Source organism: Rhagoletis pomonella, unplaced genomic scaffold, assembly GCF_013731165.1.
Source record: "Rhagoletis pomonella isolate Grant_MI unplaced genomic scaffold, Rhpom_1.0 Rhpom_scaffold_00006, whole genome shotgun sequence".
NCBI classification, from domain to species: domain Eukaryota; kingdom Metazoa; phylum Arthropoda; class Insecta; order Diptera; family Tephritidae; genus Rhagoletis; species Rhagoletis pomonella.
Window position 1 is genome coordinate 48,276,813 of NW_023458560.1, and position 16,750 is coordinate 48,293,562.

The window sequence follows — 16,750 nt, forward strand, 5'->3', positions numbered from 1 at the left end:
GATAACCAGCGAAGATCGAAAATCGAATGCAACTCATAATAAGGGCCAGAATATCAATATTGTTGTCGTCAATACCAAAATAGTATCAACAGCTGTCAACAGTTATCGACTTTGATGACGGCAATACCAATTCGGAGTCATCGACACTATTTTTGACAATATTGACATGATATTGACAACCGTAATAGGGGTGATTTATTTTAGCACGACAGTAGACAATGCCGATGTTGTCGAGTCGTACAAGTTAGCTCAATTTGCGACTTACGCAATGAGGCTGAATGTTACTTTCTTACACACTTTAAACAATTGACAGCGAATATATTTTTTGTGTAAATTGCTTTTTATTGAAGATGCTCTTAATTTTGCATATGAAGATTATGTACATTTTTCATTATTTTTTATAGATATACTATTTCTTATCGATTGTTTTTTTTTAAGATAAAGTTTGTCTTCTCTATTAATTACAAATATACGTACTTATTCAATTTTTTACTTCGATTTTGTATATTTATATTTTTTCATGTACATAAATACATACATATGTGTTCATATGTTTGTATATAAGTATATATATATTATTATATAGTACATACGATAATACACATTCTTGGTATATGCTTTCTCTGTTCAAGTTTTTTGTTTTTGTTTAACAATATTTAAGTGTTCTAGATTTTATTTTGGCGTAATATATGTATGTATGTTTTTATTCAATTAATTTAATTAATACGTAAGGGTATGTACAATATAGATACATACAATATTTATTCATACATACATATGTTTTTAAATCTATGTATGTACATATGTATATGTATGTATATAGATCCGTATAATTAAATTATAAAAACCCCGCTATTCCACAATTTTTTTTGTTAATTACTTTAAATTATGTTGTAAAAGATTTGATGTTTTCTTAGTTAACTTTAGATGTTTTGGCGATTTTGTTTTTTTGAGCGAACTGAAGTTGCTTAAAAACAAATTTATTTATAAACAATTTTTTTTCTGGGAAGTTTTTTGCTGGGCCGAAAGTAACCTAATTTTTTCCATTTTTGATTTGATAAAAACCTTTTTATTAATCATTTCAATGCGCCGTAAGCTTCAGCATTAGATGCGCTGAATAATTTTAGAAGTGTGGTGAAAAGAACGTAGCGTTTTACTATAGAACTACGGAAGAAAAATGTAGAATAGCTAATAATGTATCGAATATTTTACAACTTAAGAAATTTTGATGTGACAGATAAAACCGAATAGGGGTATTCTCGCGATGACAAAAAAGCTTCAAAAAACCTCGCCATTTTTTACTGAACTGTCATAACTTCTCGAAAAACTTTCTAATTGTGAGTTTTCTATTTTTTTTTAGTTAAACGGAATTAGTCAAATGCGATTAGGCATAAGTTAACGGGCAAACAGAAAAAATACAGCAGTGCGCCTCGACCACAGTATGCATGTCAAACTTCTCTTGATTAATATTTAGTTCGTTTCGTACAGAAAACGAAATTCGCCTTGGTCTTAATTTTCGTCTTCGTCCTCTTCGCATGCATTTCCGTCGTGGTATTTGTCGTCGTCATCTTATTCACCTTCGTATTTCTATTGGTTTTGGTTGCCGTGATCGTTTTCGTATACGTCGTCTTTGTCTTTGTGTTCGCCTTCGTATATGTACGTCTTCATATTTATCTTCGTTTCATATCCGTCTTTGTCTTTTCTTTCGTCTTCGTTATTCATATCGTATTCGTCCGCGTCGTCTTATTCGCCTTCGTACTCGTATTCTCCATGGGTTTGGTATTCCTATTCGTCGTCGTGGTATTCATCTTCGTCGCCTTACTCCCAGCCCAATATTCAATACATGTTTAGAGAGTTCAGTGGAAATTTCGAAGCTTACGAATCTTTTTGCATTGTAAGCGAATACCCCAATCTGGGGGTTTTTAGGCAAATCAAAAATATAAAAAATACTACTTTAAAATAAAAAAATACCATTTTAGCACAGCTAATACTAGGCTCAAATTCGAATTTAGTAATTTGTTTTTACTCAATTTAATCTTTTACATTTTGACATTAAAGTGCGATTTGTGCTGTAAAATATATATATATATATTTTTTTAAGTTGTCTCAAAAACCGTTCACTATATCAATACATATTGGCGCATGCTCGTACATACCCCTTTTTAACTGCAAATTTTTGTAGCATAAATTTTTTTCCTACATACAGTCATCACTCTAATTATGACTACTACTTGCAGTTGTTGCTATTCGAAACTTATTTCTCAAACTGCACACGTTTGACTATGTTTTTCATTCTCATTCACTTTTTTTAGTAAATTTGTGCAGAGTGCTTTACTTTACTTTTTTTTTCTAGCGAAACTAATTCTAATAATTTACGTTTCGTTCGGTCAGCTTACCGTTAACTGCCTGTGAAAACGATTTGGATTTTTTTTGAATTTACAAATAAATGACTATATAACTACTCATTTTTGTTTGCAAAACACATTCGCTAACAAGCAAATGCACTGTACATATATACAATTATAAATACATAATTATGCAATTATAAATGAAGAATTGGTTGCGGCCTAAAACCGACAGAATGGCTGCTTGTAGCAATTTGAAATTTAGTTGCTTGTTGCTTAATTAGAATATTACACACTAACTTATATATAAGGTAATATTTCATTTTATACTACATACATATATATATAATAATAAGAGAAAATAAATGTTCAGCAATTTGATACGATTTGCTCGTTGGCAATAAATTTTAGTTTTTATAAATAAGCCGTGTTTTGGATTTAGTAATTTTTAGAATTTCTACAATTTATACATAATTTTCTGCTGCGCTTATTTTGCGTCACGCAAATATTTATTAGGCGCTTTCCCCCCTTAACGTGCAACTAAATTAGTTTTAATTTAAATTTTCAATATTTGCAATTAACATTTTTGAATTCAAATTTTTAAAATCACAGTTTTATTATAAAACATACATACTTATGCATATGTATGCATGAGTGAAGAACAAATGTATGCAAAATATTTAGTACGCTGAGTACTAATGCTCATCACTTTATTTGACTTTCAATTAACAGCCAATTATTTTTTTGTCAAATTCATTTCTTTTTTTCTTCTTCAACAAAGCTGCTTACACATTTGCACCCAATTAACCAAATTTGCTAAAGCAATTATCTTAGTTATTTGAATGTGTGAGAGAATCAATAATTGTTTTAAATAATTATAAATTTTTTTTATTTTTTATTGCGAAAAGCATAACACAACTTAGTACGCTAGAAAACTTAACAATAACGATATTAAGTGTAGATTATTTAAGAAAATATTAGAAGTAATAAAACAATACAAATTAGTGCGCTATATGTAATATTCAACAGCATATTAGCTTCCTTTGATTTTTATTAAAACCAATACATATGCTATAACAAATGCGCGTATCTGTGTGTGTGTGTGTGTGCGTGTGCAAGGTGTAACCAAATAACCATTGAAAACGCGCATTTTCCGCATTCATTCATTTGCACGTTTGCAAGAGTTGAACAAATAACGTAATTTATTATCATTAATTAATTTATTTTTATTGTTATCTTTAGTTTAAATTATTAAAATTAAATTTTGCCACTAAAACTAAACTGAAACTTGTTTCAAATTGTGGACAAACAAACAAATTAAAGCAAACAAATATAAGTTTTTATGCTATTTGACCTGAAAAGAGCTTTCCGTAAGGTACATTTAAATAAAAACTGGTTTAAGGACTAATTAAATATAACTAATAAGTGGAATAACATATTTTTTTTATAACATTTATGTTTTGCTTGTTATGAAACAAAAAAACGAAACGATATATAACAACAAAGAAGAAAATTAATTATTACTTATGCAGGCCTATTTCCATTGGCATTGCCGTTCAAAAATGATTATTGCAACTCAAAATATGCAGCTAAATTATACAAAGTAACATTAACTGTTTGGCCGGCATGCTGTATCCTCTTTTGGGAGGCACTCTTGTTGTATATCCTCTATTGATCTGATGTTCATTACCAGACTTACGCCAATAATGGTATGCTGTATTATCTATGGATTCATAATTTAAGTTATAAAGCACGAGCTGCACTTAACTCTTTTGTAGCTTGGTGTGCAGGTACTGATTTTGAATGGGTCGGCGGACTTTTAGTAAAATGTGAGGTCTTTCATCTAAAAAGGTCCTATGGATATACATAGATATATACTTCAGTGATTATACTATTTTCTGGCTATGCAAAATTTATTGGAGTAGTCTTGAAAAGTAGATTGGCGCTTAGCTGCCTGGTGAGTTCATTTACTAAGCAACAGCGTTCGAACCTTGCCTTGTTATTGCAGTGGCATTCTCTACAACAACCGCTGTTAAAGAAAAACTGTGAGATAATAGCAGGTCAAAGTCAGATGCACAACACCTTTGTTCCAAAGATTTTGTAAAGAAAGTGATTTCTATTTCACCAACGCCGCGATTGCCAAAAAATAGTGCATTTATAGAACAGACATTTATGTTAAGAATTTGAATATAAACAAACATATTCCCACGCCTTTCACTTATATTCTTCTAACATCATTGTTGATAACAGAGGTCTGACTGTCTTGAAAAAGGACGAACAACTCATTTCAAATCAGCGATAGTGCAAGTTTCTATTATCGAAACACAGTTGCAGACCACGCACTCAGCACAGCCCTGAACAAGAACAGTTTCGGAAGCAATGTGTTGGAATAAAAGCAAAAACAACATTAACAAATACTTGAAATAATATTTACATAATTTTAGCATTCAAAAAGCAACAAAAATAATAATAAAATATGTCCCTTAGTTTTTTGATATTCACTTCCTCGAAGCGGTGCGGCTATTTTAGCACGCTTAAATTAAAAATAACAAACGCAAAGTACAGCTCTCACTTTGTTCAATCATCTTCTTTCGACCCACTCTCTACTTGTTAAACGCATCCTATACATATCTTCTATGCAATATAATTACTCCCTCCCTCTCTTAATTCCTACTTATAACCTGACCAGTTTTGGCATTCACTAATATCGTTTTATGGCTTTGTTGTTGTTCATCGCTACAGTTGCTATTGTGGTTATTGTTGTTGTTGTTATTATTATTCGCGCTACCACCAATGCCATTCATATGACTATTGTTGCTGCTATTATTACGACTTATGCGGCGACGCAGGCGATCACTAATATTTTCGTTAGTGTTCATATTATTGTTGTTGCTGTTGCTGCTGCCACCTTCGCGCTTAATAGCTAAGCAGCCATCATTTTTGTATAGTATAATCTTGTTGCAAGGCTTCTTAATGCTTTCCGCTGCAGCAGCTGCTGTTGATGATTTCTCATCTTTCACTTTAATGCTGCTGCTCTTTGGCGCAGTTCCCAGCTGTTGCTGCTGCTCCTTTGCCACATTTTCATTTACCACATGCTCTTCATTGTTGTTGTTATGCTCTTGTTTAATATTCAATTGCAGCGCTGCCGTTGCTTCAGCCGTCGCTCTGCGCTCTTCATTGCCGGCGGTGGTTGCGTCTTTCTGCAATTCGCTGTCTACAGCCGCATTCGCTTCTTCGCCGGCGCTCTCATCGCGTTCAACACTCAATTCCAAGTTGTCGTAGGAGGTGAAGAATGCTACTGACTTCAATTTTTCCACTGCGCTGAAATGCACGCGCGTATGTTCATCAATATGCTCCTGCTTGGCATCTGTATAATCGCAGTGTTCGCAGGTGAATGCCTCTCTTTGATTGCTAATGCAAATGTGATGCTGCAAGTGCGCCTTGTAGAGTGTTGTATGCTTTGTTTCGTAGGGACAATAGAGGCACTTCTCAACTGGCGCTGGCGATGCTACGCTGGATGTGAAATCACTGCCACCATCAACAGCTAAATCGCTTGTAGCTACCGAAGCGCTGGTCGATGGCATATTCGATGAATCATCGGCGTCGGCGGCTAGCTCTTTGGGCGTAGGTGTGGGTGTAGGCGTCGTAGGAGCAGGTGAACTGCGCATTGCTCCACCATTAGCACTACCACCAGTCATGCCTGACTCTAGCTGCTTTTTCAGCAGCGAGTTGGCTGTATCGAAATGTGATGTCGCCGCGCTTACTGCGGTTGATGCTGTTATCGCTGCGGGCATCATCGACGATGAGGTAATGCTTGCATGTTGTTGCTGCTGCAGCTTTTGATCCTTGCATTGATCATTCAAATCGTTATCAACAATCCAGATCGTCTCAGGCGCCTGCTGTAAGCTCTTGGCCAATGTGATTTGCATTAGTTTGGGTGGAGCATATTCCAAATCCTCAGGCACGTGTTTGTATAGCTCGGCGCACTTATCTTGGTAGTGTTGTGTGTGCACATAACGGTGTTTCTGTAAGTGTGCTTCCTGCACGGTGCCATAATCGCAAAATTCGCATTTGAAGGCTGGTTGTGGCGGTGGTGGTGGCGTCGATGTTTGCGGACTACTGGTGTTATTATCCAGTGCATCGCTTGCGCTGTGGCATTTTATGTGCTCTTCTAGTTCCGCTTTTGCGTTCGAAGTGTCGCTGGATTTTTGTATGTAACGCGCAGGACATTTAGGGCAATAAAGTATGCGTTTGATTTGGTTTTCATTGGATGGGAGCGAATGCGGGTGTGTCTGTTGTTGTTGTTGTTGTTGTGGTGTCGGTGTTTGGCGTAGCTGCTGTGGGTGCTTTTGATGTTGCTGCTGCTGCTGTTGTTGTTGTTGTTGGACAGCAGATATTTTCTGCTTTAAAGCTGTTAGATCAATAGCCAATGGCGAGGAGAGTGATGATGCGTCCTGGAAAATACAAAAAAAATGAGTGTTGTTGTGGATTAGATAAACTAACCAAAATACGTTATGGGACCACCTCTGGGACACTACCTTTATGTTATGCGGTAACATACATAAAAAAAAAAAATATTCCGACGAACTTTTTGGAAGTCGGTTAAAAAGGTTGCTTATGCAGTTTTAAAATGTGATCTTAGACTGAATTCGACCACCGTTTTTCTTAGTAATTTTTGTTATCGATGTTCACCTCACTGACGCATTTATCGATATTATGGAATTATTTATCGATATTATGATCGGTAATACTATCGATATACATATTTCTAGATCAGATCTAGATTTGAGGTGATAAGTAAAATGAATTTAGATTAAATGATATTCTTTCTCTTAGTAGCTGTTGTTATCGATAGTAAAAGAGATATGTTTAACAGTGTCGTTATCGATATCTGTACACCTTTATATACACGCAGTATGTCGATATACATACACATTTTGTTATAAACATATTAATCGATAACTTTGTAGATCGATTTTTTTTTGTCAAGTTCATTTATCGCTAACTTGTTTTATGGATACAATTTCACGCTAACGAAACCGAAAAGCTTTTTGTGTACGTATCGAAAATTGTATTTTTATACCGATACTAAAAGTTTTTGAGGTGAAACAGAGGGCGATCACGGCATTCGATATCGAATTTATCAACATTGTACATTGTAATCCGGATTGTTTCAAATTCTTTAATTACGTACATATTTATATATTAGATTATATATATTTATCGATAACATAATCGATAAAGCTATCGATATACATATCGTAACCTTAATTCACAAAGGCCCTAACAAACACTTTTTTCGGAACTGCGTTCTTCGTAGATTTTGGTAGGTTGTATTAAAATACACCTTCAATAAAAATTTTGAAGAGTCTGTACCAAAAACAACGAAGTTGCATGCCACTTTTTAAAAAGCCCTAACTGTTTTTGATACTCGTTTTATAATGTTTTTCGCTTCTCCTGTAAAATAGCGAAATTCGTGGTTAATGCCTTTGTGAATTAAGGTGAAAAGATACACATCTTTTTTATATAAATATAATTCACATACATATATACATATGTATAGCTGTATTTATAGATTTTATTTTATTTTAAGCTATTGATCAACGATTTATCGATGAAATTGCGAACTAACGAAATGAAAAACGTTTTTTTTTTTTTCAATTTCATTAAATGAGAAATTATTCTCATCATCCTTACCTGTTGCGCCTGCGCCACCGCAGCCAATTGCAAGGCCATACTGAAATCCATCGAATTAATGGCTGCACTCATGTTGCCCAACTGGCTGGTCGCACTTAAATTATGCTGCTGATGCACGGTGCGCATGTGACTGCTCAAATGCTGCTTCTTGGCGCAAACGAACGTACACAACGAACATTCGTACTGGGTGGGCTTATGCAAGGAAATGTGATAATTCATCTGCGATTTACTCTCCGAAATATACGGGCAGAGAGGACACTTTTGCTGCTTGCACTTGGAGTTTAGCTGCTGCTGCTGTTGTTGTTGTTGTTGCTGTTGTTGCTGCGATTGTGCTTGTTGCTGCAGCTGTTGCTGTGCAGCATTGGCCACCCCTGGCGGTAGGCGTGTGATTTCAATTTGATCATTTTGCTGCAATTGCTGATGCAACATCAACTCATCGCTGCTTAGACCCAGAGCGGCAGCTGCTGCAACGGCAGCTGCAGCCGATCCATTGCCTGCAGCTGCAGCAGCCTTGTAAGTGGCTGCTATATATGCAGCAGCGGCCTGCTGTAGTTCCTGTGGTGTGGTGGCTGCATTAGCGGCAGCGGTACCGGCGAGTGGTGAATGCAAAAGATTTTGTTCGTTTTTGTTGTTGTTGTTGCTGCTCATAAGTACTGAGTTACTGGGCGGACCAGAAAGGTTGTTTAAAGTGTGAGGCGATTGTTGTTGTTGTTTCTGCTGCTGGTGGTGTTGTTGCTGTTGTTGTTGTTGCTGTAAAGCCTTAAGCGTAAGCCCGTAATTGGTGGTCTCATTCGAGGCGCCATTGCCGAGCGGTCGATAAATAGGCGGCGCATTGCGTTCGTTGATGGTGTTGACGGTGCGATCAAGGGTTTCGATGCGTATGTCGCCAGCGTGTTTCAAGCGACAATGCCGCTGTGGGTGGGAGAGAGTGAAAGAGAAAGAGAGAAAAAAAGTGAGGTTAAACAAATGGCATGGAGAATGCCTAAAATATTTATGTATGAATTAAAAAAAAAAACACATACATACGTATATGGTAAATTTAATATAAAATCTATGAGTAATAAAATTGTGGAAAAATAAATATTTCTATAGAAATGAAAATAAAACTTAATTGGCATCAATACAAGCAAAATAGACTTAAATTAATTAAAAATACTTAAGGAACTCCCTTTAACGCAGAAATTTGTAAACACTTTGATGTTTTATACAAATGTTGAGTCAGTAGGGGTATTCACTTAAAGCGGATTAAGTTCGAAAAGCCTTTAAAATCTTAAAAGTTTCCAAATTTCGACATTTATCAAAAATATTTTACGTGCTTGAGATCGTTACATATTTTAGTTTAAGGCAATTACTTAATAAATACAAATCGTGTCAAAATTATAAACGCACGGAATATTGGCACGTTTTAACAATTATTATTTTTTCATTTTTATTTTATTTTAATTTTATTTTTTTTCTAATATTGCGCAAAGTTTAAAACTTGTATCTATAGGGTATTTGCTAAAGACTAAACTATATTTTTTTATAACCAATTTATTAAAATTAAATAACCAAAAGACAGTAATTTGATAAAACTTATCAATATGTGGTGCACTTTTAATTTTGAAACGGTGTGTATTTTGTGACTTTTGAGGTTTTTGACGCTTTTACCACTATAAGTGAATACACCTACTGCATATTTTGTTTCGAAAACATAAAAAAGCATATGTGAACGTGGACACTTCCTCGGCGTAGACACTTTTACGTTAAAAATGGATAAGATGATTTATGTGTGGAATGCGCACCAGACACCTTTACAATTTCATACATTTAATATTTATTTAAAAGTTTTGTTTTATGAATTTTGTGTTAAATGAAAATATAAGTATTTAAAATGTAATGTTTTTAATTGAATAATACACCAAAACCCAATTTTAAATGTAGACTTCCTTAAATGGACCAATAATTTTTATTCATGATTAACGTTAAGTAAAAAACGAGATAATGAATTCGTTTACACCAATAACCAATAAATATGTAAAGTAAAATATGTAGATAAAAAATATTAAACGCCTCATACCACACCAATATTTTTGAAATGTTACTTTTATGCGGTTATTGTTGTTGTAAACATGAGACAAAAATTTATTAAAATTGGCATATACATATTTACCAGTAGGACGTTTACAATTTTCACTACAAACACAATGGAAGTTTCAATGTAGGTAGGTGTTATTTTTTTGAATTTTTTTTTTTTGAATTTTTGCGACGTGCAACCAACGGACGCGACACATTGAGGACTTTCGGGCGCTAAAAATTGGAAGATAAACTAAAAAAAACTAGTTTGGCTGAACGGCGTCTGAATTTGAGAATATAAGTTCTACTAAAAGCGGCGTGCATTAAAGGGGATATAAAAACGAGTAACTAGCTGATTCTCTGAGATAAGAATACGTCCTACGTCCCTAATTTGTTTTATGAATTTTGAAAAATTTTTTCGTTAACCCAGCAGAAAATCCGCAATTGCTGCTTATGTGCACAAATGAGCATCTCTGGAATAGTTCAGGGGGTAAATTCTGTAACCAGTTATCGATCGAAAATTGTCGCTAGTTAGGACCATTTGGGTAATACTTAAGGATCATTTCGGGACCGTTTCGAGTCTGGTTTACGACTATTTTTAGGACCATTTTGGGACCAGTTGTGGCCATTTCGAGGCTAAATTCGATTTAGTTAATTTTGGGACCAGTTAGGGTATCATTTTGGGACTAGTTTGGGATCATTTTGGGCCAAGTAAGGGAGAGTATTTCACCTCAGGACAATTTTGGAACTGGAAAAAAAATTATGCGAGAGATGCTTGAGCCTTAAGCTTGCGTAAGCTGGACAGCCAAGGTGCAGATGAGGGGGTGATTTCACCTTGGGCAGTGCTTTTCTAAGCTTTCTATTGATTTTACAAACGGGCGATGGTTAGTTTACCAGTATCGAGAGATAAACTTTCCTGAACTTCAAAAGCTTCTTAGACAACCTCCGATTACTCTCGAAGGCCAGCAGGCTGAAAACACCTCCAGCTACTCCTTGCAACTTAAGACAACAACTTCTTTCCACAATGATATCTTTTTATATCGCATCGATGCAGTTATCGATTAATTTGTTTTCTGTTTGGCGTCTCTAGTGTCGAATAAGTGCTTTTAGAAGCTTTTAACTACTATATTACATTCGTTATGCAAAGATTTCCTAATATTTTTATACGATCATTCGAGACCCAAACATTTCCCGCGGTAATCGCTTTTTAAAGCTTTCTGCAGCATTTGAATGAGTCTGCACAGAATAAATCTCTCCTGGCCGTCCCTGTATACAAGAGCTTTTTAAAGCTTTCTATACATCTTAGATCAGTCACAATCAAAACAAATCCCACTGGAGAAGCTTTTTAGATATTTTGATAGATTTTCTATGGACACTCTCAGAGCACTCTCATCTCTGTAAAAGCTCTCTCTGGTTAGCGCCGTTTTATATAGACCAGTGCTTTCAATTGATTTTGAATAGAAATACATACTATGTAGTACATCTTGTATAAAAGTTCTTTCTCTGATCGTTACGGGCATACTTAGACGTCCAAATGATAAAAGCTCCATCTAGTCAACATTGAATTAAATTAGTGTCGACCAAAAATTATCTTGCGCTAGATTTTTGAATCTTTTTATAGACTTAATATGGACGTGCACATATTAAAAGCTTTATATGGTCATCGCTGCTTTAGTGCATAGTTTTATACTGTCTTAGTTTATCGAAATGAGCAAACGTGGTTTGTTGACCAACAAAGAGCCAGATACTCGTATCCATTCAGGACTGATTGATTTAAAATAAAATTTATGAAGGTACGTATGCAAAGCATAGACTAGGCGGATTGAGAAAAATACTTTAATATTTAATGGGAATGAAAAACTTGCTATCATAAAAAAATTATGTTTTACAAATTGCTACAAAAAATAGCTCTTTTTCTCTGTGAATCAGCTTTTCTACTCGTCATATTTTTGGATTAGATCGGATCGAAAATGAATTTACAAAACCTTCGAATATACAACTTACTTTTCATAAAGTAGATAGTTAAAAACACGCTTTCCTTTAACATATGTATAATTTCTTTTTTCGAGCCGAGTCTTAAATTCATTTTCATTTTACATATCTTTACACTGCCTTTTGCAATAACGCAGCTATACCCTGTATTTTGTTAGGGAAATTTGCGAAATTTGTTTTTGTAAAAACTTAAATGCAATATACATAAGTATACGAAAAAGAAATGGCAAATGTGTTAAGTGCATTCAAGTTACGATTAGTACATAAACCGAGTAAGTATAAAAATACCTGAATGACATGCTTCCAATTTGATACTTGATGACAATGACCGCAACGATACGGCGACGGTTCACGTCGCTCGCTGTCGTTAACTAATAAATTACTACAATTGTTATTCAGAATTTGATTTTGATTGAGATTTTGTGTTTGATTGAAATTGCTAGCCGACGATGCATTGGTCGAGGAAATACATAACGATGCCGCCGAGGGCGGTGACAATGTGACCGCATTGGAAGCATAAAGAGTTGATGCTGCCGCTGCCGCCGCCGCCGCCACTGTAGCCGAACTTAATAACAAATTAGATGAAGATGATGTTGTACCACCACCACTGCTGCCAGCAGTTGTGCGACTGCTAGCTACTGTTGTTGCTGTAGTAGTAGTAGTAGGAGGTATGGAAGTATTGCGATTTAAACTAGTAGTAGTAGTAGTAGAATTATTAGAACCAAATATAATACCACCAATACATAGACTATTATTATTATCACTAGGAGTACCAACGACATCAACACCACCACCACCACTACTTTGACTACCACCCATATAGGTGATAGCGCCATTATGACTGTTGTTGTTGTTGTTGTTGCTATTGGAAATAGATGAAGCACCGATGATACCCATTTGCATATGATATGGATTGCTAGTGGACTTTATTCCCAGAGATGCGCTAGTGGTAGTATTAGAACTGGTAAGAGTAGTAGGAAGTGTAGTTACTGTTGTGGCACTGGGCGTGTTGTGTGCAGCACTAGCACTTGGTGATGAATGTAATAAAGCAGCGGCGCCACTGCTTGCATCTGCTGTGGTTGTGGGTGAATCGAAGACATTGTGTCTCGTTTCGCTTTCACTGGTGTGTTTCGTTACCGTTAATGCACCCATTACCAAATTTTTATTGCTATTATTGTTATTAGTATGACCACCGACACCAACACTACCACCAATGGTGTAGCTAATGTTGTTGTTGCTGATTGTAGGCGAATGCAGTTGATTGCGTAGTGAATGTACGGAGGATGATGCGTAAGTGCCACGCGGTGAAGTTAACAAATTTTGCAACGATGATGCTGATGTGGCCGCACCGACCATACCAACTCCAGCACCACCACCACCACCACCAACACCAAAATTGCTGCCGCCAGAGGAGTGTGGAGAAGACGATGTCGACGATGAAGCTATAGTTAAGCTATTGTGAAAGTTGCTTTGGTTGTTTTGTTTGGGCGACGTTGGCCTTTGGGCACTTGCCTCGTTTTGTATCGATTTCTGCTCACCGTGCTCTAAAATAGAAGCAGTTGCTTTGGCAGGACTCTTGCCGGCTAGCGATAATGCCAGGCAGCCTAGTGGTGAATTTGGCGGTGCTCCTTGCATCGCTTGTTGCAGTAGGCCGGCGGAGAGTATGGAATGTTGTTGTTGTTGCTGCTGCTGTTGATCAGTGTTCGTTGAAGAATTCGAGTTGGGTTGCGGTTGTTGTTGTTGCTGCTGGGAAAGGCACATAGCGGCGAGAACTTTGTTCATATAGATATTTGGATTAACGGCCACTTGAAGTGGTGTGTTGTGTTGTTGTTGATGCTGAGAGCTCGCCGACTTGGGTGAAGTAGTTGCTGTAGCTGTTACTATTGGGTAGTTAGGATCCTGGTAATGTATCTTGACGTGGGCGAGTACGGCATCACGATTGGCATGACTGGGAAAGGGAAAGATAAGTGGAGAACGGTAAAAAAATTTGAGGTTAAGCAAAATAAAATAAAGTACAGTGAAGTAAAATATAGTAAGTATAGATAGTAAAGTACAGTATAGCACAATATAATAAAGTTCATTAAAGTACCCTTTAGTACAATAAAGTACACTATAGTATAATACAGTACAGTAAAGTATACTAAATTTGAGTAACGTATAACAAAGTACAGTAAGGTATAATTAACTTATGTTAAGTTAAGTGTTGCAAAGTAAAGTACATAAATTAAAGCAAAGAAAGGTTAAGCAAAGTAGAGTTAAGCAAAACAATGTAACACAAATCACAATAAAATAAAATAAAATAAAATAAAATAAAATGACGTAAAAATAAAATAAAATAAAATAAAGAAAAGTAATATAAAGCAAAAAAAGTCAAGTAAAGTAAAGTACAGTTAAGTAAAGTAAATGTAAAATACCGTAAAGTAAATGGCCCAAATAACATAGAAATAAATTAAAGTCAAAACCAAAAATTTTCTCCTCATTTACTCACCGAAAAGTGCACTTGCGACACCTATAGAATGTTTTCTTTTCGTTGCCCTCCTGGCGCACATCTGTGACCAGATCATCACTAGGCTTCATAAGAGGCGGTGGCGAACGCTTAACAGAGGAAATAGTTACTGAGGGTGTAATCATTGTTGCTTGACCCTGTTCGGAGTCTTTTTGTTGTTGATGGTGTTGTTGTGCCATTGCAGCATTCATCATTGTTGCTAGCAATGGTAAACGTATGAAATCGTCGGCTAACTGATCGTTGCCATTATTATTACCACTACAATTATTACAACCGGCGCTAGATTTCGATTGTATTGGCTCTAGTGTTATATCCTCCTTGATGCCATTCAAATGAGTAGAGGTCAAGGCATTAGGTACCACTTTTTTATTGTAATCGTTGATAAAGGATAACGAAGCTACCTGGTTTGGTGTCATTTCGCCGGATTTCATTAACTTTGGATCGCCATCTTCTTCGGTTACCTTCATTAATGTGATGTATTTATTGTATTTGGTGTAATTACGACGACCCGTTTCGTCGTTCATCAGCACACGTGCATTCTTGTGGCTGGGATCACGTATGGTCTTTAGGCGAATGTGCTTGGTGATATCCCAACGCCAATTGGAACGATATGAACAAAGCGAGCATTCAAATGGTTTCTTATTCAAATGACCGACAATGTGTACGTGAAAACGCGAAGCTGTTGAGGCCCAGAAAGAACAGTGCGGACACTTGTATACTTTCTTCAAAGAAGAATTAGCTACTTCTTCTTCCGGCGTCATCTTTTTCGTTACCTGTAGAGAGTGAAAGTTTCAAATTTCATTTTGTACCTAACACTCAAACCGTTTGCTAGTGGTGGTTGAGAGATGGATTAAATTATGATAAAATAGAAGAACCTTTAACTCACCTCACCATAACCTGGCGCCGTTTCAACACCATAATAGCTAATCTCTTCACAAGTTGCACTGCTAGCGCCGTATGCGCTGCTACCGGATGATTCTGCGGTATTATTTGTCTGCCCCCTACTATCCGAGCACTGACTTCCTTCACGCTGCCCAGTGTCACCACCAGGCATTTTATTCCAGATGAATACGCGATTCTCCATCGGATGTTGGTCATTAGTGGAGTCAGCACCACCAACACGACCGGCGTTGCTGTCACCAGACATTGAATCGAAAGAGTCATTGCCACATCGACTAGCCTCGGTACATTGCTTGAGATGATTCAACAGATCTGCAGATGATTTGCAACGATGGCGACAATGCTGGCAACGCGTTGAACCGGTTACACTCAAATTAAGTGCCGAATGCGATTGCCGATCTTCATCATCGGCAAAATCTATTTCCAGGCGATCGTCTGTATCATCTTGCTCTTCCTCAACATCATCTTCGACGATAGCAGCGAAATTGCATGTTTTGCGGTGGATGATCGACTCTGACAGACACTTGGCCATATGACCACATGGACAGATGAGATTCTCGCTTGGTGTGGGTTTCTTGTGAAGCAAACTACGTGAAGCATGGCTGGATGTGGACGCAACGGTGGGAGTTGGTGATAATTGAGCGGCGTCCGATTTCTCGAGTGGTTGCAACATCTCGGAGATTTGCTTATCATTAAAGAATATAGAAGCGATATCGGTAAGGGAGCTACGCGAGGCAGCGAACTCCTTGGGAAGATTCATAATGCTGCGAATTCATAAGAAAGGAAAGCATACATTACAAGAGGACCAAAGTATAAGTGAAGCTTAAAATTTCCCTATTTAATTTAGCACATATATCTACATACTAATATACAAATACCCATATACATTATATATATAATATTATATTATATATTATGTACATTCATATATGTAGATATATATTTATTTATTTATTTTTTTTCAGTCTTGGAATACAGAATATTCTTACAGACTACTCAGCTAACACTAATTAAGTGCTACTAAAACTTAAAAATTAAGATAAGTTTTAAATACATTAAGTTCACAAGAGCTAAGATTAAATACATCGCTAGTGGTGTAGCGCAGAGAAAAATGTTCGCAGATGAGTAACCAAGGCAGGGCCTGATTGTGAGAAATCAATGTTCAAAGCATTGAAGACTAGGTTAAGTTCAGCACACGTTCTAGAGATCGGAGCGTTGGCACCATAACTACTTCTAGAGAAACCTATTTTAAAGA

At 36.3% G+C, this 16,750-nt stretch overlaps 2 protein-coding genes across 10 annotated transcripts in view; both read right to left on the minus strand.

Moving 5' to 3' along the window:
- LOC118740857 overlaps positions 1–16,750 on the minus strand; it is a 534,289-nt gene that overhangs the window by 27,268 nt on the left and 490,271 nt on the right. The gene's annotated exons all lie outside the window — the stretch shown is intronic.
- LOC118740855 overlaps positions 1,920–16,750 on the minus strand; it is a 215,472-nt gene continuing 200,641 nt past the window's right edge. For 2 of the 5 annotated variants that reach the window (XM_036472579.1, XM_036472580.1), the window contains 5 exons: positions 15,482–16,259; positions 14,578–15,368; positions 12,378–14,037; positions 8,043–8,954; positions 1,920–6,799 (listed from right to left, as the gene is read on the minus strand). In XM_036472579.1, coding sequence (XP_036328472.1) covers positions 5,009–6,799; positions 8,043–8,954; positions 12,378–14,037; positions 14,578–15,368; positions 15,482–16,259 — 5,932 coding nt within the window. In that variant the 3' untranslated portion in view covers positions 1,920–5,008. The remainder of the gene's footprint in view (positions 6,800–8,042; positions 8,955–12,377; positions 14,038–14,577; positions 15,369–15,481; positions 16,260–16,750) is intronic. The other 3 variants (XM_036472581.1, XM_036472584.1, XM_036472583.1) reach the window with 3 other exon arrangements.